General features: G+C 41.8%; 2 protein-coding genes across 2 annotated transcripts in view; both read left to right on the top strand.

Moving 5' to 3' along the window:
- Positions 1 to 26,457, top strand: LOC310997314 (kin of IRRE-like protein 3; the record flags this gene model as incomplete). Its single annotated transcript, XM_083986990.1, has 16 exons — positions 1 to 116; positions 930 to 1,171; positions 2,930 to 3,079; positions 3,911 to 4,068; positions 6,618 to 6,768; positions 13,379 to 13,484; positions 14,498 to 14,646; positions 14,913 to 15,040; positions 15,374 to 15,500; positions 17,911 to 18,011; positions 18,852 to 19,050; positions 21,494 to 21,601; positions 22,569 to 22,637; positions 23,543 to 23,658; positions 23,767 to 23,862; positions 25,975 to 26,457. 16 exons carry the CDS (start codon positions 1 to 3, stop codon positions 26,455 to 26,457), a joined length of 2,499 nt encoding a protein of 832 aa, XP_083843116.1.
- Positions 1 to 27,435, top strand: part of tmprss2 (transmembrane serine protease 2) — a 253,688-nt gene that overhangs the window by 141,243 nt on the left and 85,010 nt on the right. The gene's annotated exons all lie outside the window — the stretch shown is intronic.

Raw genomic sequence — 27,435 nt, forward strand, 5'->3', positions numbered from 1 at the left:
ATGTTCAGCACGGTGCCAATACTGGACAGTTTAACTGTAAAAGGGTCAAGGAGGCAGGTGGTGGGTTTGGAGCTTTATAAGGATATTGAAGACAAAAACAAAAGTCAATCAGAAAGGTACAGATGACTGTCTTCCTCTGTCGGGCCCTTTACTTGTTTTGGCGAGCAGCTGGCAGCTTGATGGAAATTACTAATTACACTTGACTTTTGCTTGTGATTAGAGTGGACCAGATGACACAAAAACCTTCAAAAATCTTTTTTAAGCAAAGCTTTGGTTATGATTAAAAATATTCCAATGCACCTCTGCTCTTCTGATTCAATTGGTTTTTGATTAGGCTTGAAAGAGAAGTGAAAAATCTCTGAAAAAAGAAAAAGGAAGGACAAGAGCAACAGGAAAAAAGAGAGAAAAGTTGAGCGCCCAGATGATAACTCTCCCTTGTTTCAACCCAAGAAGATTCCCTTTAAGAAATTTTGAATTGTCTAATCTGAAGTGTTTGCACAAACTTGTGTAGCTTCCACCAGCACCAACTAAACATTGGATGAAAATGATACATAATGCTGTCTCTATGATTCGTTGACTTCCTGTTTTATTTTGACACCAGTATTCATTCCGATGCACAGTAGTTTCACCACTTCCTGTCAGGCGCCATTGTTCTTTTCTCGCCAATAACCGCCACACCTGTTTCTTGTTAACCTGTATGTTTTCAAGCCCCTGTGCCACACCCATTGTTTGCCATTGATTGCCATTGTTACCCCATTGTACTTGATTCTCTTGCGGTTTTTCGTAGTGTTGCCAGAAAGTCTATGACTTGGTTTTTCTTAACAGGTTTTTCAGATTTATGCTTTGCCCTCTTCTTGCATGGGATGTTTCGTGGTTGGAGGGAGATCCTTTGTTCTTCACCGTGTCTCCTTTGTGTTTATGCTCATTAGATTGGAGTATACCATTCGTTTGTTCATTTCTGTCAGTTCAGTTGTCTCTTGTACATGTTGGACTGATCATTCCTCTCTGCTTTCCCTCCCAGGGAGCTCCACGGTGTTCACCCAGCAGCCCACTGACTTGGTGGTGGTAGCGGGTCAGCCGGTCACCCTGCCCTGCTCCATCCCCGGCTACCATGGCATGGTGCTATGGCTGCGCGACGGCATGGCCTTGGGTGTCAACAGGGATCTGTCAGGTAATGTCTTCTTTTCAGAGTTAATTCATACAATATCCAAGCTAATACTTAGCTGATTTTAAGCACTGACTAGCCAAATCAGTGGTTTACACAAAAACAGAGGAGCAAGACTGCCAACAAGATTACTAAAACAGCTCAGTTGCTGCTGTGAATCTCTTTGTGTACTGTACTCTGAATACATTCCCAGTATTAACAGAGAAACTACAAATCCCACTTTTGACAAATCTTTACTTTTTTCCTCCTATTTGCTCAATTTGCTCACAGTGGGCTCCTTAAATGGACTGTTTTGCTTGGACCCATAAATGAAACCAGAAACAGCTTGAGAACCCGTTGGACTATTGTTGCAGAAGTTATGAATTGTGCAGAACAGTGGAACAAAGATTAAAAAGAGTTTGGGCTTTGCCAAGCTGTTTTTAAGATAATTATGGAAGTGTCAGTTTATGTGAAAAGTAGTGGCTGGAAATTCCAGCCCACCTGTTGTTGTTGGTGTGTTTTTAATGGAAAAATACTTTCGGCAGTAAAATGCAAAGGATATATTTTCTGAGGGTCAAATGGGGAAACTTTCAGGAAGAAACAGATTATTCTGATTACAAACACAACATTACCAGTGGTATCCCAGCCTGTGCCATGTCTTGCTGCATAAACCTGCATATTAATGAAGATTTCTGTGTCAAGCTGCTGCAATTTTGTTCTCTGCGCTTATGTATATCTTCTTTTTCATATTTCAGTGTTTGTGTTCCTTTGCTGCAAAGTAATTACGTACTTTCATTTTGATTTATTTTACATGAATCTGAAGCAGAGAGCAATTAACCTCATTTTACTATATTGCAATAATGACGTGCTATTTTTTGCCTCTGGGGAATATATGGCATCAGATATCATCAGGATAGCTACCAATCACAGCAGTCCTAATGATGGTAAATATTTATTAGCACAAAATTCTGAAAAACAATCACAACCAGTGAGATAAAATTTATATATAAGACAAAAAAAGAAAAGAAAAGATGCATACATTTAATGCTACCATAAAACACTTTAGACTGATGGATGAAATATTGAAATGGCCAATGACAGGCTAAAAGGTGTGTACATACACTACTGTGATTGGCTGAATAGAGTAGACGAGACCCTGCAGTTCGTTGTTAATACCATACACTTGGATGAGGGTGAAACACAACATCATTCATTGTTACGTTCATAGCTAGAGTTGCTATATCAGTATCACCAGTGTTGGCTTGTACTTGCATGTTGTGCTGAAGTTGAGCCAGGCTCTGTGACAACACTTTGGCGCGTCCAATAGGACAGACTCCCTCAGTTTCCTGAAAGAATCTACTACAACCAGCGGCCGTCATGAAACCGGAGCTCCTAAACGAGATGAAACTCTCCCTGTGGTTTTTGTGAATCGACTCCCTCCTCCTCTTTGTGTTTGCTGCTACTCGCCTCCTTCTCAGAAGAACTAATGAAGGAGTTTTCAGCTTATTTGTCAGATACATAGGGCATCGATATTCACACAGGCATGGGGGGAAAAGAAACGCTTCCTGAAGCCGTTTCAGTCACCCAGAAACACTCACAGGATTTGTGCACTGCAGCGTCCTGGTGCGCTCTAGTGCTGTACCCTGCAGCATGCATAGAAAACACTGCGTCCTATGTGCAAAGGCCTTAAAACAATCGACTCTGAACATCACTGCATGAGTCATATGTTTGTGAATTCCTGTGCATGTGATGAATGAATGACAGTTTGCTCTCATTGCCTTCCAGGTTACCCACGATATGACATTGTTGGTGACCACAGGAAAGGAGAATATCATCTCTTGATCCAGAAAACAGACATTCAAGATGATGCTTTCTTCGAGTGCCAGGCCATCCAGGCAGCTATCAGGTCACGACCCGCCCGCCTCACCGTGCTGGGTAGGTAACTGTACTGTAGCTTCACACTTCACTGGCATAGTGTGATGTTTTACATACTGAAATCATGAAGTAGGAGAGTGCTGTGGGCTTGTTGATACAGTACACGAATGTCTTGGCGTTAGTCTAATGAAATTTTACACTGTAATTAAAGGGATAGTTCACCCAAAATTGAAATTTCACTCATTATCTCCTCCCCCTCATGTGGACTAAGGGCTGGGAGAAGTTTCAGAGTCCTCCGTGGCTTCTCTGAGTTACAGGGGGTCTCGGCGTAGCAGTGCATGTCCATATAATGGTTGCAAATGGATACCAACTGCCTTCGTAACAAAAAGACACTCCAAAAAACATCCAAATACCTCCATAGTGCTCGTATGTAATGTCCGTCTTGTATTGAAGCCCCGAAATGCGAAATTGTCCCGAAAAAAATTAAATAAGTCTATATTTCAAGCTTGTTTATAGCGGAGGCTCCTCTTCCCAGTTCGTCCAAATTTGACGAACCAGGAAGAGGAGCTTCAATTTTTTGGGGGACAATTTCGCATTTTGGGGCTTCAATACAAGATGGACATTACATACGAGCAGCATGGAGGTATCTGGATGTTTCTTTTTGTTACGAAGACAGTTGGTATCCATTTGCAACCGTTATATGGACATGCACTGCTACGCCGAGACCCCCTGTAACTCAGAGAAGCCATGGAGGACTCTGAAACTTCTCCCAGCCCTTAGTCCACATGAGGGGGATGAGATAATGAGTGCAAATTTCAATTTTGGGGGGAACTATCCCTTTAACCTAAAGTCATGAAATACACCGGGACCTAACATGTGGCTGCTCTACAGTTCCTCCTGATGACCCTGTGGTCGTTGGGGCCCCGGTTGTGAGTCTCCAGGCTGGCGACCAACTCAACCTCACGTGTCACGCGGACAACGCCAAACCTGCTGCATCCATCATCTGGATCCGTAACGGAATAGTCCTGAGTGGAGCTGTGTACTCCAAGGTATGACATGAAACCATCCTTTCCTGTCAAGAGTTTGGCCATTGAGTGGTGTGGTGTCACCAGTGTTCGATCATTTTAAGACCGTATTGCTCCAGGGATAAATTTAAATTCTAAGGATCTATTTATCTTCAAAATATATACTAAAAAAAGAAATTATGTGAATAGTGTTTTCTTTTCAGACGAGAGAGTGCTTCAGTTTCAAGTAGTTAATGTGTTAGAGGAGTTGTTCTTGACCTTAGATCATCAGCCACTTTGTATCGTGGATTTGACCCAAATCATGAAGCCAGTTTGTCAATGACAACTCAAACCAAATAATATCTTTTGCATACGAGAAAATTAACCTATTACTCTTGCTGATATACTGGGTGTTGAGTTTTTGATGCTTACAGTGACTTCAGAAAGTATCCATATCCCTTTTGCCTTTTGCACACTTTGGGCAGTCAGGAAGAATAGGATAAACTGCTCAAATCCAGGAGGTTTACTCAAGAAGAGTGGAAGCTGTAACTGCTGCCAAAGGGGCTTCTACAAAGCCCTGAATTAAGAGCCCAAAGACTTTTCTGCAGCTACAGTATAAGGGCTGTGTGCTTGGCTGGGCTGAGACAACTAGGATGTACTGAGGAATCATGAAAGCAGGTAAACATAAACAACAACAAAAAAGCAAAGGCAGCCAAACGCTTTGGAAGATTAAACTGATGACTGAGGAGAGAAGACCACCTGTTTAGTCCTACTGGTAGCTCCTCAAGTGATTTGGGGTCAGTTAAGCTCTGGGTTTGAGCTGCGCCAAGGGGCCTGAACCCTGCTATACAGTACTTATGTACCTGCAAATAGAGACTACATTGTTATCCCAAATATTCTGTGCTGCCAAACATAATCTCTGTCTGGATAATGTTCAGAGCATACAACAGAGAGGTGGCTCTGATGGCAGTCGGACAAAGTCAGTCCAGGGCTCATAATCCAGTGTCTGAACAACAGGAGCTCGTTTCTCGACTACACTGGAGGAGAGGTTTAAAAGAATAGTTCACCCAAAAATCAAATTTCACTCATTATCTACTCCCCCTCATGTCGACTAAGGGCTGGAAGAAGTTTCAGAGTCCTCCGTGGCTTCTCTGAGTTACAGGGGGTCTCGGCGTAGCAGTGCATGTCCATATAACGGTTGCGAATGGATACCAACTGTCTTCGTAACAAAAAGACACACCAAAAAACATCCAAATACCTCCATGCTGCTCGTATGTAATGTCCGTCGTATGTAATCGCACTGACGCGGGCGCAAATCTCGCGAGATTTGGATGGAGGAGCTACCGTTACAAACAAGCTTGAAATATAGACTTATTTAATTTTTTTCGAAACAAATTTCGCATTTTGGGGCTTCAATACAAGACGGACATTACATACGAGCAGCATGGAGGTATTTGGATGTTTTTTGGTGTGTCTTTTTGTTACGAAGACAGTTGGTATCCATTTGCAACCGTTATATGGACATGCACTGCTACGCCGAGACCCCCTGTAACTCAGAGAAGCCACGGAGGACTCTGAAACTTCTCCCAGCCCTTAGTCCACATGATGAGGTGAGTAGATAATGAGTGAAATTTCAATTTTGAGTGAACTATTCCTTTAAATCCAAATCATTTCGATTACATGAGTGTGCAACTAGTACACCATCATTGACCCTTCAATCAATAAATCTAAACGTGATATATATATTCATACATTCACACATGTGTAAGAGAGGGAAAAGTAGAAGTCAATTTCTGACTTTTACCCTCGTGTACTCTCTCTCCATCTTATTTATTCTGCTCTTTATCTACAGTTCGTGAGTTTCTTCTGAAGTAAAACACTGCCTGTCTCATAATCTGATGGCTCATTAAAAAAAGGACAGGTTCTCCTTCCTGCTCTTCAGATTTCTCATTGACCTTTTTATATTTCTGCTGTTTCTGTTCCGCATAAACTCATCCAGGTTTTTTTAATAAGCTCCTCAGTCCATCAGTATATTATATCTGCAGATACAGATATTTTTTTAGGTTTTGTATCCTTACACAAATTACATGCAAATACTGAGCTGTTCATTACGTACTTTTAAATGCCACAAAACCTTCCTTTTTAAACATTGTGCAAATGGTAAATCTTTAATGCTGATTTTGTTGGTAAGGAATAATACACTGTTTTTATACACATATGAATAAAACATAGTCATAGTTTTAGATTGGTACAGGAATACAACAAGCTCCTTTCACAAACAAGCTGTTCTGAGGTCAGCACTTCAGGACTGTGCGGTTTTCACATGAGAACAAAGAATGCATTCAGTTATTTAAAAGAGGGCCCCTGTATCTGATCTGAGAAAAAATAAGGAGTCATTGAGGGACAAATGGTCCCTGAAAAAATACATAAATAAATGAAGGCAAATCTAATTATGCTCCATGAACTCATGGTCAAACAGACCATTACCGAAGTTCTGTGTGTGTAATTCGATGTTGATGAAATTATGCTCCTGTGTGGATAATGCATGAATATGAATTTTGAAACACTTCTCTCCTCTGTCCTTGAATCCTCAGACCTTGTTGCGGGACGGTAAGAGGGAGAGCACAGTGAGCACGCTCTACCTGTCGCCCTCTAATGTCGAATCGGGTCAGCAGATCACCTGTCGAGCGTCGAACAAAGCCGCCCCCACCGGAAAAGACGCTACCGTCACAATCGACATTCAGCGTGAGTAAAAAAAAAAGACACCTGTAATCAATTATTTACTATGCATCTCTCTGAATTAACTTCTGCCTCATCAGACAATGACCTAAACACAGTGAAATCTTTAGAGAAGTGGGGGGGGGGGGGGAAGCAGAGGAACACATCACAATCATAATCAGACAGATGAGGATTACAGATGTTGCCTTTTTATCCAGTGTGTGCAGTTAATGAAAGCTACGTGTGCCGTGCTCTCGCCCCTTCTTTACCTCACTCTTCATACCGTCATCATCCCTCTATTAAACTGTCAGATGATATTATTCGATCCTTTGCCACAGATTCTGGATTTGAAATATGAGGGTTTTTACATTCCTCATGGCTCCTTCACAGATATCAAGTGTGACTAATAAAGCAGAAAATGATGTTCAGAGATGCTTTTCTCTTGACAGATGTGTTTTTCCTCTTTCTTTTTTTTTCTGTTTCAGTTTTGTCATGTTGAGCTTATTGTAAGAATAAGGCCTTTAATCCCTTTTGTGGTGCAGAACAATGGCATCACCATTTTCCATGGGAAATCAAGGGCTGAAAAACAAATGTTTGACACTATCCCTCCAATTGTGTGTTTGGACAGCCTTGAACTGTAGCAGCAGTTTTGGATAAGAGCTCACTGACACAGCTCCAAACACCCCCAGAGACACTGAAATGTGTCTGTCTTCAGGAAAGAACCAGTCCAGTCTGCCATTAGTTTTTTAACATTAGGCTAAATCCTCACTCTGTAGTGTTTGTGAGTCTTTTCTGTCTGCAGGGTCCTATTCCGTCAAGGCAGATAAAGGGAAATCCTGTCTTATTTTCTTAAGTCTTGCTACTTTAAGTTGGACTTCCATTCCATTACAGTGGCTTACGGGATTCCCTCCTCGGTAGCCATGGTAACGTATGGTAACTAACCTCTGAACTAGCCTAGCGGGCTAACTGCAGAGCTTTACTTGGCTTCAATGAATTTTCAACGGCTGGAAACAGAATCCCAGAGGACGCGTGGTGTCTTTATGCATCACTCCCTCCCCCTTTCCCCCTGCTCTCAAACTACTGTAGGATCAACCCTGCATCTGAATTGAGTGTCTGTGCACAACCAGCACTGGTATAATTTACAGTAGGGGTTGTGTGCAACAGTGTGATAGGCTATATGATGCACATAGGACAATATAGTCACATGAAGCACTTTCATCTGTGACGCATTACTAAATGAACTGCTTTCATTACAGTTTCAGTTTTCAATTTTATTAATGACATTTAATCAGTGTACAAATGAGTTGTGTTTTGTTTATTAAAGAGGAACTATGCAAGATTTTTATGTCAACTATGCAATTTACATTTTTAATGTTGTATTGGAGTAATTCTTATGGTTAAAGCAGAAGTAAGTGGAATTGCGGGGGAATGTGGTGACATAGGGACGAGGGCGGGGACTGCTAACTCCATCGGCTGACAGAAAGTTAGCCAAAACAACCGGATCACTTACTTCTGCTTTAAATAAATTACTTGTAACCAACCTTGCAAAATCAGCGCTGCCGACCCGATGCCCCAACTCTCGTCTCGGCAGCACTGCGACAAAACATGCCTTGTAACCCATTATCTCATGTTTATGACAGATAAGACTACTAACTATACACATTGTAACACATAACGTTATCCGCCGCTCCATGGATTGATTCCTCATCGGCTTCATTGAAAATAAATTGCACATGGCCGGGAGGAGGGTTGGCAAAACAGCGGAAAAGCGACCAGACTTGCATAGTTTCCCCTTTAGGTGTGAAAAGACACACATCAGCACAATCACATGACTTCATCCACAGCTGAAGGCTCTGGGAGGATGAAGATGCCTACTGTTCTTATTTAACTCCATGCCTGGGCTTGCGTCCCTCCCTCTTCTCTTGTGGCCTGAGAGGTGGTGTTGTATTTAATTAAAAATAGAAAGCGGTAATATAATTCAGTTTAATTCGATCTCTGTTGGTCGCCTTAATTAAGGAGACACTTAAAATTATAGTAATGCAACAGTAAATATAGCATAGGCCTGAGCATTCCTATTTACAGTAAATCAGAGCTAGTGAGTACAACACCTTATACTTACGGCAGATCTCTGTGTTATGTAAATTAGGTCATAACAGCATCACATCCACTCCCGATCCCAGAGCTACATGGCAAATCAGGTCCTTTAAAGTTTGTTATCCTGCAGAGAGCCTTTAATTTCCTGTGGCTCCTGTTGGAGTCGGGGCTCAGAGGAGCCATGAGGCCCGACTCTGTCCTGTGGTAACCGTAAGAACAGGAGAAGCTTGGAAGGTAATTGCACAAAGAGAGAGGACGGGCACATGGGCTAAATAATGCATTTTTCTTTGATAATTAACAGCCACATGAAAAAAAGCAGTGTCTCCACAAAGATCCCCATAAGCACCAGAAAGACACACATAAAAATGCTAATGTGCTGTGTGTAACATCAGCAAAGCAGAGCCACACTCAGGTAGAAACAGAGTGGTTACTCAACACTCTTCTCCCAGGAGTCTGATCTCCCACTTTTGTTTGGCTCTACCCAGCACTAGTTTATGCTGATGAAAGCCACAGACAAAAGCTAATTACACACTGGGCTCGAGGATGGAGCTTAAACACACCACAGTTGTCTTGCCTCTTAAAAAAAAAAAAAAAAGCAGAGATCTTACAACATCAGGCACAGATTTCTTGTTTCATTGTGCGAAATAATAGGTAGCGATGTCTTTTGAAACGTAATATGAAAATCCAAAATGAGGTGTTTTATTGATGGTCGAAGACAGAAAGGATCAAGGTTATCCGTTCTAGTTGATGCCCTGGGATGAGTTGTTTTGAAACGCATAAAAAATTACACAGCGAGGGCAGCAGGGTAAAACAAGGGGCCTGAAACCCAGAGTTCATGTGATCATCATTTTTATGAGGAGGTCGTGTAAGCTCAGACCGCCAGCTGAGGTGAGATGTGTTTTGAAAGCCGAGCAGATCTACATTCATCACATAACACGCAGTCATCTCATTTAATAATGTACAGGCAGATGTATTTTTATTTCTCGCAGTATTAACTGCTTTCCCAAATTTAGATCAGTCAGTACAAATAGCTAAAAATTAGACTTAAATAACAGTCAGACTGCACCAATTTCTAAGTTGATTATAACGCCAGTGAGAGACCGGTCTTTAGTACATCCAAGTGTTACACTTTGGATCTATCTTGTATTCCACTGAAATGGTCCAATGCCAGTTCTACAGGTGTATCACGAATATCAAAATGATGTTGACCTTTTTTTTTTACTAAAAGAAAAAAAAAGCATGTTGCTTAAAATTCATAGAATTCCTTTTAACAGCAACTGGAGACTGGACTTTTTTCAGATGTTTATCTCTAAAACAAGCTGTGGGAAACTCCAGGAGCAACTGTTTTATCTGGCTTATCAGATTAAGTCTGCCAGAGTAGAGTTTGTTCGGTTTATTTTTTTAAGATGTGATCTGGTTGGGACAATAACTTGGACAAATTAAGAATGCAACAGCGCTCCTTAAAATAATCAGCAACAGTTTTGAAAGAAAAAGCTTTGCCAAACTCTGACAGCCAAACAAGAGAGTTGGTGTGACCACGATATGATCGAATTGTTGGAACCTCTTTCTGTCATCGGAGCAATTATTCAGTATTTAAACAGTTTCAGGAATCGGTGAACTCTGTGAGCTCCATCAGAAAACAGGCGTACAGATGCAGTGGATGGCAGATAGCACAGAAACTCCAGTTGCTCAGGAAGAGGTGAGGTGAGTCATCAGCAGAGGAGCCAACAGAACATTGGTGTCGATGGCCCACTCTGGATCTGGCTGGATCTCAACTGTGCTGTTACTGGGCAATGAAAGCTCATCATGTGCACTACTGTATGTAGTTGAGGCTATCTGGTCCTGGGAAGCTTGGAAACTTCGGGGCTGAAGTTGCATAGAATTATAATTTAGGTTTTTATTCATGCACTAAGAAGAAAAATATGTTACACATGAGCAGTTTACAACATGAAAGGGAACTCCAATGAAGCAAGAATGCTTATAGATAGACAATCTGTGTGTTCTTTCCAGGTTCTCTGGTTTCCTCCTACAGTCAAAAGACATGCACACTAGATTGATTGATTGGTGACTCCAACTTTCCACTGGGTATGAATGTGTATTTAAATTTTCCTGGTCTCTGTATGTCGTCCCTGCAATAGACTGTGCACAGTGTACGTCAGTATCTCTGAGACTGACTCCAGCAATATACTGTAGCCAATGGGTGTAACCAAAAGTCACCAATGTGTTATTAATGACAAATGTCTTTTTGCAGTGGGATACAATTTCCAAATAAGTAAATAGCAAGTTTAAAGGAGACATATTATGCCCCCTTTCCACAAATTAAAATAGATCCCAGGTGTCTTAAAGACATATCTGTAACATGCTTTGCTCAAAATACCACCAAGATCAAACATCAGCTCTCTTTTCGTCCTCTCAAAACAGCCCTGTTCAGAACGGCTGGTTTCAGTGCCTGCGCCTTTAAAAGCAAATGAACCACTGCTTGCCCCACCCCTTCTACCGGTCCCAGGTACGACTGGTATTATGCAAATTTGAGTCCTAGTAATATCACTGGAAGACAACTGAGGGAACAGCTCGTAAAATCACATGGATTTCAACCTAGGGAGCCTGCACATTACAGATTTCTTTGTCAATTCTCACATTTTGGGGGCCAAAAGGCAAGACAAACATCCAAATATATGTTAAAGAGCCTTCAAAAAGTGATATTTCCATAATATGTCCCCTTTAAAAGTCAAGTATCTAAGCGTGTGGATGCTTTACTGTCATACAAACCCACCTGCAGCACACACAGCTACCGCTAAAGTGGATTTTTTTGGGTTGGGTTGGGTTATAGGGTTACCTTCACTTGAGCATCATTCTCTGAATAAGGGTGAAGGTTCTTCTCTTTCTGGATAATCTAAATGAATAACAAGCATTAGTCAAGGCAAATCTCTTGAGTGTGACATTCAGTGTCATCCAGGTCGACATTACCTTCCACTATCTGCCTTCTAATGCTGGAAGGTTCATGGTGCGGGGCATTTTAATCTGACTGTTCACTGCTTCAGGCATAACAGTCAAGACCCAGATGGGAACTTGTTTCAAATATGCCGACATAAAGAAACGTTTAAAATTAGGTTTTTGACTTCACAGTTGCAAACCTTCCACATGCCAAATATGTAATACTTACTGTACAAAACAGACAGAGGAAATGATGCTAAGAATCCTGAGATAAACTAGTAAACCTCGCAGGACAGCATTCCTCAAGGCTATGGCATTAATATGAGTCTACTAGTGGGAAAAAACAGTGGAACTAAGGAAAAAAGTGCTTCCTGAAGACACTACATCGCATTTTTCCAGTCACTTAACCACTGCCTTGTGGATTTTAGTTACATTTCATGACAACATATGTACAAATCTATCTATGATTAATGAGAAATCCTTTGATCATTGATTATGCTGACGCTAACATGGCCTCACACAGACAATAGAGTCATCAGGCTGGGCTGCCGCGCTCTTCATTGAAAGGACAAGGAGAAAAAAATTCAGATTTAGGAGCAGCATCCTGGCATATACTGTAGTTCCCACCCTCTATTCAGCCACTGTGATCCTTTCAGCACCAGGACGCGCTGACATCAGTGCACTGAAAGGGATACTAAGGATTTATCAAACACTCTATTCAAACTTATCCAAGAAAAGTTGGATCAAGGGCAGCTACAGCCTTGGTTGTAGATGTGATCCTGCAGAGTTCAGCTCTCATCCAAGAGGCTACTTCAGTTCTGACTTAATGGTGAGGAATTGTAGGTGTTTAGCTTCTGCTCAGTTGTTTTTATGAAGGCCCCTGATGTCGCATGGTTTGTTAGTGTTCCTTTGTGGTTACAGCAGCCATTGCTGGATGCACCTGAGACCAAGTGTGGGTTGTAAAATCTCCCTGCAAGGGATGAAAGGACAGGATTGTAAGTGGGGGATAATAGATGTCATAGGCCTCCTCTGTTCACGCATGGTTCCTCTAAGTTGACATAGATGGCTCCTTATCTCCTCTTTCAAAGCCACTATTCTCCCAATTTATAATATGCATATGCTTGATTGCTTGTTATCGACGGGCTCACTGGCTGTGAGTCCATCTTTCTACATTTACTGGATACTGAAACATTGGATTCTCTTTTTTATTTTGACTTTCTTCACATCAATGGCATGCATGGATTCAGACCAGAAACTATAGTGAAAGGTGTCAGTTTTATGTGGTGTTACTGGTATGATGTCAATATCTATTTTGCCAATAACTGCATGCATCACACACTGTGTCCACTCTAATCCTATAACATCAACATGAATAAAAACCAAGACACACTCCAGCAGGCCCACACACACACACACACAAACATACACACACACTCCACGCAGCCGGGTGCAGGTAGACCGCTGAGACAACTGTCCATCCTGTTCTGAAATGAATAAATGATATGTTTACATAGTTCACACTGAAGAATCCAGTTTGGACAAGACTTTTTAATGACTTTTAAAAACAGAAACCGACGAGTGAATGCTGCTTTGTTCTTCATCCTCACAGATCTGCCCATCGTTAACCTCACCGTGGAGCCCCAGCCTGTTCTGGAGGGAAACATGGTCAAATTCCACTGCGCTGCCAAAGCCAACCCACCTGTCATTTACTACAGGTGAGCCTCACAACATCACACTTTATTGTGATGGGCTGTGTGCAGTATAAAGACAAACTTGTTGTTATTGTCTGTGCCATTGGTTCACAAGTAGGTAGGTTTCTTGCAAAGTCCAAGCGAACAAATGCTGTCTTAAAGCTCACAGAATAACTCTGCAAACCAATAATTGCACCTCTGAAAGGAAAATATGCCACATACACAATAATGATACAGCGTTGTGACTCAGACTGATGGAACTGAAAATGGAGACTTGTCAAACTATACACTCTCTTTGACCTCAAATCAATACAGCTTACAATAGGCTTCTGATCTTTTAACAACTCCACAGAACAGCAATACAATGTTTACACAGTTGTTTTGTGCAGAAGAGAGAGAAGTACTTTTTTATCAAGGACACAAATTAACCTGGTTCACTTCTGGTCATCTGTTCTAACAACAGTCCATATGCATGAATTTGAGGTCATCATGTAATCAACAATTTTTGTAGTTACATGGTAAATGGTCTGTATTTTATATAGCGCTTTTCCATCTGAAACGATACCCAAAGCACTTCACAGTACATACATCACATTCACACACATATTCACACATGACTTTGCCTAGTACTTTGAATTGAATTGAATCCTCTATATAAAAAGTGTAAAACATAAAATTAGGGAATTTAATTTTCAAACTGAGTGAATTTCAACAATGTAGTTGTCTGTTTTTTCTCCTTTGCTCAATTTGAAAATAGATGTCCTTCAATTTTCTGTGCATGTCACGATCTGTCCCTTAAAAGACAGTTTTCAGGATTCTTTCTTTTGGCCCTTTATGTCCTGTTTTATTTTACTCACCTTGTGTGTCCACTGTTTAAATTACTTCTCAATTGCGTCTTGTTACCTCGTTCCCTTGAGTGCACTTGTTTCAGTTCAGTTCAGTTCAGCCTCCATTAACAAATACTGAGTCTCAACAGACACAAAGAAGACAATCTCCAAGAAATAATTTCTTCGCTCGATTTGATCTGATTATTTCAGATGGGCCAAGGGAGGTCATGTGATCCCAGATGTGGCCGGTGATACTTATGAGGCTCTTGTGGATCACTCTTTCTTCACCGAGCCTGTTTCCTGTGAGGTTAGCAACGCGCTGGGCAACACCAACATCACCAGGAACGTGGACGTCTACTGTGAGTGGGGTTTTTTTTAGCCTCATCAAGCATCTGAACACATTTCTAGTTTCCTGGAAATGACATTTACGTATATATGAGAGTTTGTTCTTCCAGTAATTGGTGTTCGTTGTGAGCTACTGACTTAATGCAGTAGGTACATTGTACAATAACCTCTGCGTTTACAGCATAGATTTTATTATTTTCCTCTGGAGCAGGCATCTTAAACTGAAGTGGTATGATAATGACAGATCATTACAGATAATTTCTGTCATCTGTCTGTCCAGTCGGACCGAGGTTGGGGGCAGATCCCCAGTCTCTGCAGGTGGACCAAGGATCGGATGCTGTTTTCAACTGTGCTTGGACAGGAAACCCTTCCCTAACCATTGTGTGGATGAAACGTGGCTCAGGAGTGGTATGTTTTCTTCACCATTGACACACAGAAGTTCATTGCAATCGTTTTCCTACCTAGGACATTGCAACAATGATGTGGCGTTTCAAGAGGCTGGTTTGTGAATTTAATAGTAAAGCCATCATGCATTTTTGTAAAACATACAAAAACTAAATATCCACATTACAAAAATCCTTGGCCGGTCACTTTTTTCAAACCGTGCAGCATCTCTCTCCAGTTTTTGTTAGTGTTGTACCTTGTTAAACGCTTCTGTCCTTTTGTGATTTATGGTTCTTAACAAGATAGAAATGACTTCTGTCTCGTACGACCTTTGAAACTGTCTCCCTCACAACACAGGTGCTTAGCAACAAGAACACTCTGACACTGAAGGGAGTGAAGCAGGAGGATGCTGGGAAGTACGTGTGTCGGGCTGTTGTCCCTAGAGTGGGTGCCGGAGAGAGGGAAGTGTCACTCACTGTGAATGGTAAGTACAATGGCCCATCATGCACTGAATGTGAATGGCCCTTTTGTTTATACTGCACTTGATTCAGCCTAAATGTAATGCACAGGAAGAAACCTTCCTGCATGCATCGAGGGGCCGGGACAGATGGTGGCTCGTTTTGCGACAGACTGTCAACTCCATACCAAGATCCTACTTGAGGTTTTACTTTAAGATAGGAGACTCAAGCTGGAATTACTGTGTCTGCAGGCATCACACTTTCTAGGGGTTATCTAGAGTCACCAAAGCACCCCTGAGAGGAAGTTTTTGATACACTTATCACTGGAGGTCAGCTCTTGTTTGGATGTATTAGCTCTGCAATTGCCAAGAGACCATATCTGATTTAATAAACCATTGACTGGCTGGCATATGTTTGTCTCTGAGACAACCTGATAGCCCTTGAGCACCTACATATACACAGGTAGGTTAGACGCAGATATATGCATGTCACATACATCCGGGAGTACTTTAAAACCAATCAAGTCTCTATTCAAGAGAACACTTAAAACACTAGACAAATATACTACCATTATTGTAAAAATTGTGAATAAGCACAAAATCACGAACCTTGATAGTTTTCAGCTGTTTTTGGATGTTTGTCTAATCTTTAAAGGGATAGTTCACCCAAAATTGAAATTCTCATTATCTACTCACCCTCATGTGGACTAAGGGCTGAGAGAAGTTTCAGAGTCCTCCGTGGCTTCTCTGAGTTACAGGGGGTCTCGGCGTAGCAGTGCATGTCCATATAACGGTTGCAAATGGATACCAAACGTCTTCGTAAGAAAAAGACACACCAAAAAACATCCAAATAAAGTCTATTTTTCAAGCTTGTTTGTAGCGGAAGCTCGGGAAGAGGAACTTCAAGAAGCTTCCGCTACAAGCAAGCTTGAAATATAGACTTATTTAATTTTTTTCGGGACAATTTCGCATTTCGGGGCTTCAATACAAGACGGACATTACATACGAGCAGCATGGAGGTATTTGGATGTTTTTTGGTGTGTCTTTTTGTTACGAAGAAAAGTGGTATCCATTTGCAACCGTTATATGGACATGCACTGCTACGCCGAGACCCCCTGTAACTCAGAGAAGCCACGGAGGACTCTGAAACTTCTCCCAGCCCTTAGTCCACATGATGAGGTGAGTAGATAATGAGTGAAATTTCAATTTTGGGTGAACTATCCCTTTAAGGTTCTGAACGGTCTAGCCCCTCCACCATTACAAAACGCCATAAAGAAAAAATCCTCTAGAATAAACACCAGAGCACTAACTAGAGGTGACTGTGATATACAACAGTGCAAGACCAAATTTGGTCAAATGGTGGTGGAACACAGTCCTGGAATATATTACCAGTTTATCTTAGAGACTGTGCCACTTACACCAGCTTTAAAAAGACCCTGAAACAGTGGTTAGTAGCAAGCCAGACCAGCTCTCATACGTAACTTTTTGTCTTTCTATTTTTCTATATGGACTCTTAATGTGAATTGGGATCTGTTTTTTGTGTAAAACTGTGTTTTATCTATTTGTATAGTGGTATATTGTTTGTATGTTCTTGACTTGCCTTAGGACAACGGATGTGAATTAGCAACTATGCTAACTCCGGCATATTCACACTGATGCTCTGGCTGACATGTTGATTAATGTGCAATGTCCTAATCAAATAAATAAATACATAAAATTTAAAAAAGTAAATTTGACTTGACCACTATGGCTCAGCAGACTGACATCCTGACCAATGGCACATAACTCATAATATTGCAGGTTTCAGAGTATAACACAGTTTGTACTCTGTGCCCTTTACTGTTAAGAAAAGCTGTAGCTTAATCCAAATGTATCTGCTCAACATCGGTTAAACAACAGCACCGGCTGATCATGTCTGACTGCAGGTCGGCCTCCTCTCGCTGAGCCAAGCCAATAAATTGATTTGTCTCTGAAATGGTCATGTTTGAGTTCACCTCCTGAAATATCAACTGGGATGGTACTTGGTGTTTATAAATGTCACCGAATTTTTTTGACAACCTTCCTCGCGGTGTTGGTGACTTGTCTAAGGGTTGTTGTTTTTCTTCCAATAAATCTGTCATAATGACTCATTGGTCTGATCTTTAAGTCCATTTTTTCTTGATCTGAGTTTGATTATGAGGTCTTGTGTATGAAGTACTTGTTTTATATGATATCATATACGACTGATCTTTTTTTAAATAAATGAATTAAGTTCAGGCTGGTTTAACCTCCACTGCAGAAACCTGAGAAAACCCAGCGAATACACCGTGTTTTGACGAGACCTGACCGTGGCTCTGATCTGTCCTTGGCGCTGTGCCTCTTCGAGCGCCGATGCATCCGTGTTTACATGTTTACATTGTGATGATTGAGTGCTTCTGCCTTGACTGCGGCTCCACAGGTCCTCCCACTATCTCCAGCACCCAGACCCAGCAGGTGCTCTATGGAGAGAGGGGTCAGATCAAGTGTTTCATCCGCAGCAGCCCTCCTCCCGACCGCATCGTGAGTCACTCCGTCCGTCCGTCCTTCCTCCCAGTGACTAACTCAGTCCCATGTGCCATTGTCCTTGTATCTATGCAACCCCAGAGAATTTTAATTGAGGTCTGTCAAGATAAATTTGATGTGTAACGTGTCATTGTGACTTTGGTACAAATGCACACGTGTTCAGATTAATGGTAACCGGTCTCTGTGGAGCTTTCTTCTATCTAGAGCCGTGTGCATATTGCCAATAATCAGAGATGGACAGAGTACTCGACCCCAGTACTTGAGTAAGAGTACAAATACTACTGGTCAAAATTTACTCCATTACAAGTAAAAGTAGCTCAGTCGACATGTTACTCGAGTAAGAGTAAAAAAGTACCCAGTAAAAGTAAGAGTAATAGGAAATTTCTTATTTTTCACATCAATGAATTACTATAATTTTTTCTAAATGAATTTAAGGACCTTTTAACTCTTGTTTCTGAGAATTAACTCTTTGAAACCACCTGCATGATGTGCTGCTTTTAGGGGTTAGGGTTTCCTTCTCTGACAAACACAGCTTGTGTCCAATAGTATTTTAGAAAAAAAAAAGAACAGACCTGAAAGTAACGAGTACTTTTCAGCCTTCCTAGAAATTAACTTGAGTGAAAGTAAGAATATTTGTCTTGGAAATGTATTCAAGTAAGAGTAATTAGTACCAAAGAAATCTAATACAAGTAAGTAAGTACAGTACTCAAGTAAATTTACTCTTTTTTAAATTTTACTACTGTCCACCACTGCCAATAATGCATCTTTTGATAAAACAGTAGATGAGCTTCCACAAACATATTATATGCTATAATATTATTACATGCTGTCCCTCAGGCCTGGTCCTGGAAGGAGACGGTTTTGGAGTCGGGGACGTCCGGACGCTACACGGTGGAGACAGTCAGCACAGAGGAGGGGGTCATATCCACACTGACCATGAGTAACATCGTCCCCGCTGACTTTCAGACCATCTACAATTGCACGGCGTGGAACAGCTTCGGCTCCGACACTGAGATCATACGCCTCAAAGAACAAGGTGAGGATGGACAACATGCAGATTGCATCACAGCGGTGTGACAAAATGTGTTTTCCTTTTGTTTCCAGTGAAATTAAGAATTCAGTGGTTGAACCTATCCCAAAATTCACTGTGCTGTGCTCCAATGATGAATCAGATTATACAAACATAATAGTAGCAGACCAGACCGTCTCACTTCAGCCTTCACAGTCACAAGTGGTCTTTGTCAGCAGATACTAATATGAAACTTGTGATCATGCAAGTCAGGCAGCAGCTTAGTATGAGTGGTCCCAGTGGAACGACTCATTTATATTTCATAATACGCACACAAAACGCCTGACTACGCTACCCCTTAGGTTTTCCCACACATACTGTATATGGCTCTTTATCAAACCATTGATTAAAAGAATGAGAGAGAGAGAGAGAGATTGATTGATAGCACTTAAGATAAGAGACCATAATAAAACTATGACTGGCTCACCACATACATTTCAAAGACCAACCAACCCAACCAACAGGCCTTAAAGGGATAGTTCACCCAAAATTCAAATTTCACTCATTATCTACTCACCCTCATGTGGACTAAGGGCTGGGAGAAGTTTCAGAGTCCTCCGTGCCTTCTCTGAGTTACAGCGGGGCTCGGCGCAGCACTGCATGTCCATATGACGGTTGCGAACGGACACCACTTTTCTTCGTCCAAAAAGACACACCAAAAAACATCCAAATACCTCCATAGTGCTCGTCTGTAATGTCCCTCTTGTATTGAAGCCCCGACATGAGAAATTGTTCAGAAAAAAATTTAATATGTCTATATTTTAAGCTTGTTTGTAGCGGAAGCTCCCAGTGTTGCTCTTCCTGGTCCGTCCAAATCTTGCGTGATTTGCGCCGGCGTCAGTGCAAATCGGAACAATTTTCATTAATTTCTCATGTTGGGGCTTCAATACAAGAGGGACATTACAGACGAGCAGTATGGAGGTATTTGGATGTTTTTTGGTGTGTCTTTTTGGACGAAGAAAATTGATCCCCGTTCGCTACTGTCATATGGACATGCAGTGCTGCACGGAGCCCCGCTGTAACTCAGAGAAGCCACGGAGGACTCTGAAACTTCTCCCAGCCCTTAGTCGACATGAGGGTGAGTAGATAATGAGTGAAATTTGAATTTTGGGTGAACTATTCCTTTAATATCGAATATCCCTAAGGAAGGTGTGGGAAAATTCAAAGCAGGGCCTCAAAGCACCTTAATCTGCAGCGCTTCTCCTGACTCTAGACTCGTGAAATTTTCCAAAAAGGATGTTTTAACAAAATCAATTAAAACATGTATGGATAGTGTGTGTATAGGTTTGCAGCTGCTGGGGCCACTGAGGGGCCTTTGTTTTAAACTCCCCCTTAAACAACCATCGGGTGATTTGAGATGCTGTCTCAGTGGGAAACCTCCCTAAAGGGGGCCTCCCCCATTTAGGATAAAAACAATGGGGGGATCAGTGGTCATTAGGTGCAACCCATTCATAAATCACTCGTGTCTTTGTCTCACTGTTGATTGGTTGACTGAACATGCTACCACTGTGCACTGACCATTAAACTCTAGTTGAAAAGGAGAGGAGATGTCTGTCCAAAAAGTCTCAAGAAATTGTGTTTAGGCTGCTGCTTTCATGGAAAAAGTAGCTAAAAGATTTGAACAATCTCCAAATCTAGTGAGAAAATCGCCAAATTATCTATCAAACTTTCTTAAGAGGACTTGATGAGGGGCACAGGTGGTTCCCCCAGCAGAGACCAAAGAAGTCTTAATCCTCGACACACAGCTGAAAATAGAGTACAGCAAAAAGTATTTAATTTATAAGACTGAAACACTGGAAATCTTCATGATCTGCCCACATTTTACTACAAATGTCCAAATCCCTGATGAACATTGATCAACATATTGTTCCTTTTGAGAAATCTGAGGGCTGTTGTTGCCGTAGCAGCTGTAATTACCATCAACAGGACTACTGTATTATGCTTTTTGAGTTTTCTCTCCCTCTGTACAATAGATTTTGTGCACACGGACGGTTACACAGTTGCAGGAATAAGAGTATTCGACAAAGTGAGTCACTTTTCGGTGCAAAAACCACTTTCCTCATAGACCGTGACCTTGCCCACCCCGCGTGAGATTGACAGCCGCCTCCGATATACAAAGAAAAGTACATTGTAAGAGCCCAGTACAAGTACAATTTAAGTACCGGCTGCAGCCCCATCCCACCCCGGTGCCTCTCTCCCTGTCTCCATATAATCTCTTTGTTCTTGATTGGGCTCAGGAGAAATGAAATGAAATTTTAGGGGCTCAAAAGCTTCAGAGTGTTGTGGATGCCAAAGCGAGAAGTCTAGCAGCAGAAGTGATGTGTTTTTTAAAAAAGTAAAATGCATTAGTGTGAATGCAGCCAGCCTCGGCTCTCCTCACTCCTCAAATGTCTTGTGTGTGTTTCTTCAGAGACGCTGCGACTGGCTGTTATCATCGGCGTGGCAGTGGGAGCCTTCCTCGCCCTCTCCATCCTCCTGGGGACACTTGCCACTTTCTGCTGCACCAGATTCCACAGAAGTAAGATCCCACTGAATTACAGCTTTGGGTCACACAGAGATAGCAGTGTATCTTTTTTTTTTTTTCCTTCCCTAGTCAGTGCTTTTTTATAAACAGCGGTGGTGGAACTTGTTCATTACAGAGCTCAAGACAGGAGCTCTAAACTCATTCTGGGTTTCGTTGCATCGCCAGTCACAGCAATTAGACAAAGGTTTCTTCTTGTATTAGTTCCCAATTTCCTGATTTGGCTCTGCTGCCGTTGACTTTAAAGGGATAGTTCACCCAAAATTCAAATTTCAATTCAATTTCTAAGAGCTGTGAGAACTTTCAGAGTCCTCCGTGCCTTCTCTGAGTTACGCGGGGGTACGTGCAGCAGTATTTGTCCATATAATGGTTGTCAATGGATATCGACTTTCTTCGTCCAAAAAGACACACCAAAAAACATCCAAATACCTCCATAGTGCTCGTCTGTAATGTCCCTCTGGTATTGAAGCCCTGACATGAGAAATTGTTCCGCCGGTCAGTGCAAATCACGTGAGATTTGCACTGACACAGGAAGAGCAGTGAACCGAGACACTGGGAGCTTCAGCTACAAACAAGCTTAAAATATAGACTTATTTAATTTTTTTCTGAACAATTTCTCATGTCGGGTTCTCATGTCATGTATTTGGATGTTTTTTGGTGTGTATTTTTGGACGAAGAAAGTTGGTATCCATTGAAAACCATTATATGGACAAATACTTTTTGTTCTCACAGCTCTTAGTTGACATGAGGGTGAGTAGATAATGAGTGAAATTTGAATTTTGGGTGAACTGTCCCTTTAAAGGCTCATATACAGCAACATTATGAGTGTGTCTCTAAGGATGGAGTTTAGTCTTCCTCTTTTTACAGTATGTCTGCATGTTGAGTGGTTTACATGGCTGAATGTCCTCATACTGTAGATGATTCAGTTTTTGTTCTGCTCTGTTGTTTTTGTCCGTCTCTACAGAGGACGTCCATCTGGTCATGTCGTCTCTTCCTGTGTCACTGTCACGCCACAGAGATGTGAAAACAGAAAGTAAGTCATTTAAAAAAAAAACTGTCTGAATGAGTATGTGCTCACAGTTTAAAGGGATAGTATCATTTTTTTTTAAAGTGGGGTTGTGTGATCTGCAAATAGCCCCTAAGTACTATAATTTCAGTAGAAGACTCTCTGCACTCCTCCCGTTAGCAACGCCAGCCCATAGCCCTGCCCAGAGATTTACAACATACAGTGTTGTGAATGGACCCAAAGAAACTGCCTATTTTCACGGCCTAAAAGAGGTTTTACCAGAAAAAAAATACACAGTTCCATTGTTCGCTATAATATAATTTTTTCCAGCCCTTCAAAGTGCAGGAAAAACACAGTTTTTATTTGGACCTAACCAACTCACATATCCCTCCGCCCAGGGTTAGCGCCCGCCGATCAGCAGTTGGTTAGGTCCAAATAAAAATGAACAATGGAACTGTGTATTTTTTTTCGGGTGAAACCTCTTTTAGGCCGCAAAAATAGGCCATTTCTTTGGGTCTGTTCACAACAATGTATGTTGTAAATCTCTGGGCAGTGCTATGGGCTGGCGTTGCTAACGGGAGGAGTGCAGAGAGTCTTCTACTGCAATTAAAGTACTTAGGGGCTATTTGTAGATCATACAACCCCACTTTAAAAAAAAATGCTACTATCCCTTTAAGTTTAAGAAAAAAAAGAAGAAGTAAAAATTCATCTTGGACTAAATAGAGGAAGCTCTTCTCTGGGCCTCAGCCTTTTCCCAGTGCATGCTAAGGAAGAAGCTCTCCTGACAAAAATCAAAATTCAACATGACACACATCAATCATTTCACATCACTGTATAAATCAACTGCAGCAGAACCGATGCATCTGTCAGCCCCTGCCACTCAGCCCCCCCCCCCACCTCTTCCTCCTCCTCTGTCTCTCCCTCTGCTCCAGATCTTAAAGGGGTGGCTTCTGCAAAAAACGACATTCAGGTGGAGATTGTCCACAAGGATCACGATGCAGCACAAGAGAGCGGCGAGGAACAACATACAAACATCAAACAGATGATGGTGAGTTGAACGCAGCTCGGTGCTCGGTGCTCTGATTGGCTCTCTGGTCCTTCAAGTGTGTGTGTTGACTATATGAATGATTAATGACCCTGATTAACCATGATGCAGACTGACCACGGTGAGTTCCAGCAGGAGGCAGTGCTCAAACAACTGGAGGTGCTCCATGAGGACGACAAGGTGGGTCAACTCATCAATCACTCATCAGTATTCATCAGGAAATCTGATGTTTCAGCTACAGACAGTTCAATAAAGGATACCAAAACAACACATTTGATAAAAATAAAAAAAATCTTAAAGCAAACAGACTTTTTCTTTGACAAAATGTGAGGACTTTAAGTCATTTTCAGACACGACTGTGAGGCTCATAGGCTCATACAGCGCATGGTGCTGCTGCCACTGAGTGGAGAGTTCCTACTGACAGACATTTTTGGCTTTAGACCTGTGAGTGTTTTGATTGTCTACATAGACATCAGTTTTTTTTCTTAAGGGTATTTTTTGTCACTCCAACAGTGGATTCAATTTCACAGATTTTCAATTTCATCAAGAAAGAAGGCAGTGCTGTGCAAACTACATGCGGTCTTCAAGTGCCCTCTATTGGTGCATGGATGTCATTTCATGTGTCTTAATCAGATCAGATGAGTGCATTTGTGTAAACTCAGTCCAAAAACATACATTTGTGCTGGTTAGTTCTGGTTTCCAGATGTTGATGATGAGTAACATGAACATTTGTTTTTTGAAAGAGTCTGGCATCTACTTATCTTTTCAGTCTTAAGCCTTTTGTTTTGTGAATACATCACATCTCTCACTGCTCTGCTCTGGCTCCTACTCAATTATAAATGATACCTATAGTTGATTTTCTTTGTTCTTACATATTCTGCTGCAATAAAACTACATTTCTGTCTCTTCCCTCTGCTGCAAAGCCACAGGCAGAAGTCAGTTTGTCAGCAGCGGTGACGGACAGAGTGAGGGAGAGACAAAAATGTATCAACATTTCCTCCAACACAATGCACGAACATTAATATTGCAAAAGTATTAACTGACTGAATGGACTGAGTCACTGGAGTCTAAAGACCAGTGACTCATACCGCTGTAGCTTGTTATTTGCTTTCCCATTTTGAGCCTGTATTAATTTCTCATCCAATCACTGTTGCAGTCCATCCTTGACCCTTTAAGTGCAAACACAGAGGAGAAAACTAGCTCTTGTGTAGCTGTGTTTTGTCCTTTAGATTCAGGGTTTTGCAGATGCTCCTTTTCAGAAAAAAACTCTTACATTGTGTAACATCTATTTAAAAGCTTTTTCTTGTGCACAAAAAGAAACATTGAATTGCTAATTAAAATAAATAGCACAGCAATGTCCAATCTGCAGCATAATACGATTCAGACATCCACAAATAAACCTAGGCTGCACACTACCATTGAGGGCTCAATCTTCTTTTGTCCTTTCTTCATCTTGCTTTGTGTTTGTTTTTAACCTTTTTAATAACTTAACATTCTTTTACTTAAAGGGATAGTTCAACATTTTTGGCAAATTGGCCCATTGCCATAATCCCTATCGTCATAGCAGTAGGTTCGTTACCTTTATTTGTTGGTGCGAGCTATTTATAGAACGGTGGAGCAGAGCTGCGAGCTGCTCAGAGCTACGCTACGGAGGCTCATGGGATTTTCTTGGTTTCTCTAATCAAACTCATCAAATACACAATCTAACAACTCCAAAACGCTCTCATGGACAAGTTGTGACCTGCACATTCACCACGCTATGAGATAATAACAGGACGTTACCAGACAGAGTTGTTTTAGAGGGAAATGCAGAGACTGTTGATGAAAAACTGTCCCTGGAGGCAACGCGCATCAGCGGTTTTGCATGAATTTACCTCTAAAACAACTCTGTCTGGTAACGTTGTGTTATTATCTCATAGTGTGGTGAATGTGCAGGTCACAACTTGTCCACCAGAGCGTTTTGGAGTTGTTGGATTGTGTATTTGATGAGTTTGATGAGGGAAACCAAGAAATCCCATGAGCCTCCGTAGCGTAGCTCTGAGCAGCTCACGGCTCTGCTCCGCCGTTCTAAAAATAGCTTGCACCGACAATTAAAGGTAACAAACCTACTGCTATGACTATAGGGATTATGGCAATGGACCAAATTGCCAAAATGTTGAACTATCCCCTTAAATTGCCTTCACTTAATTTGGAGAGCCAACCGATCATGTGGTTTCTCCCTTATGCTTATGCCATGATATGAAAATAAAACTGACATGTATAGGCAGGTATAGGCTACACCCACTGAAATCTTTTTTTGCTTTTGTTGCATTTTAAAAGGACCCCACCAACGGCTACTACAGCGTCAACACCTTCAACGAGCACCACGCCACCAACGCCATGTCCCTGGCCCCGAGCCCGAGCCCCGACATCGGCCGCAGCCCGAACGCCGCCGGGACCATGACGATCGGCAAGCAGCGGGTTCCCACCGGCATGTCCTTCACCAACATCTACAACACCCTGGGCGCCGGCCCCAACCGCCTGTACGACTACAGCCAGCGCTTCGTCCTGGGCATGGGCAGCAGCTCCATCGAACTGTGCGAGCGGGAGTTTCAGCGGAGCTCCCTCAGCGACTCCAGCTCCTTCATCGACACGCAGTGCGACAGCAGCGCCAGCAGCCACAGCAAGCAGGACGGCTGCGTGCAGTTCGACAAGGACAGCAAGACCTCGGCCTCGTCCTCCTCCCACTACTCCCAGTCCTCCTCCTCCCAGAACTCAGACCTCACTCGGCCTCTGCAGAAACGCATGCAGACCCACGTCTAAACTGTCGCACTGTGACTGTGACTGACTGGACAGGAGAGTAGGAGATGTTATAAGGAGCCACCTCGCCCCTCGCCGACACAGATGGGACATTTTTTTTTAAAGTGCTTGACTGATGTTCTAACAGGGGGACGAAACGAAACGAAACACGAGATGTAAATGACAACTATACACTTTGATGATGAAACAGCTGAATCAAAGCGTGACTTCTTATCATCCAACTTTAAACTATAGTAATCATTCACGACAATCATCCGTCCGCTGTCTCGGCTCATACAGTGAACTGACCACATGCAGTGGTTTGCAGTATCCAACAACAACAGGACCACACTGCAAATCAACCAGTAGCGTAACTTTTTTTCTCAGTCAGCGTTGCAGCGTTCAGCAGACCAACGCTGTAACTCGATCCCTTACTCGCACTGCAAAAAATCTAATATCTTACCAAGAATATTTGTCTTATTTTTAGTCAAAATGTAATTTCTAGTCAAAACAAATCTCATTCTACAAAAAATAAGACTCGTCACATTAAAAAGCAGCTTGTTTTTAGACACGTTTTACTTCTTTCAAGCTCCACTATCAGATTATTTCAAGTGAAAATATCACTTGAAATAATCTGATAGTGGAGCAAGTTTTTCTTCCTTATTACAAGCACAAAAAACTTGCTTTCACTGGCAGATTTTTCTACTTATTTCAAGTGAAAATTTGTTTGAAACAAGTGAAAATGATCTAAAAACAAGTTAATTTTTAGGTGATGAGTCTTATTTAAAGTGGAAAGAGATTAGTTTTGACTAGAAATGAGACATTTTGACAAGAAATAAGACAAATATTCTTGGAAAGACTTTGAGTTTTTGCAGTGCGGTCAGTCAGTCATGGATGTTTGCTGAAACCATTTGTTGTTGTGACTTGCCCCCTCCACCCAAACCACTGGCTTTTCTTCTTAGCACTGTGGAGTGGGGAAACAAAAAAAAAAGAAAAGAAAAA

This window comes from Trachurus trachurus (genome assembly GCF_905171665.1).
Source record: "Trachurus trachurus genome assembly, chromosome: 14".
NCBI classification, from domain to species: Eukaryota; Metazoa; Chordata; class Actinopteri; order Carangiformes; family Carangidae; genus Trachurus; species Trachurus trachurus.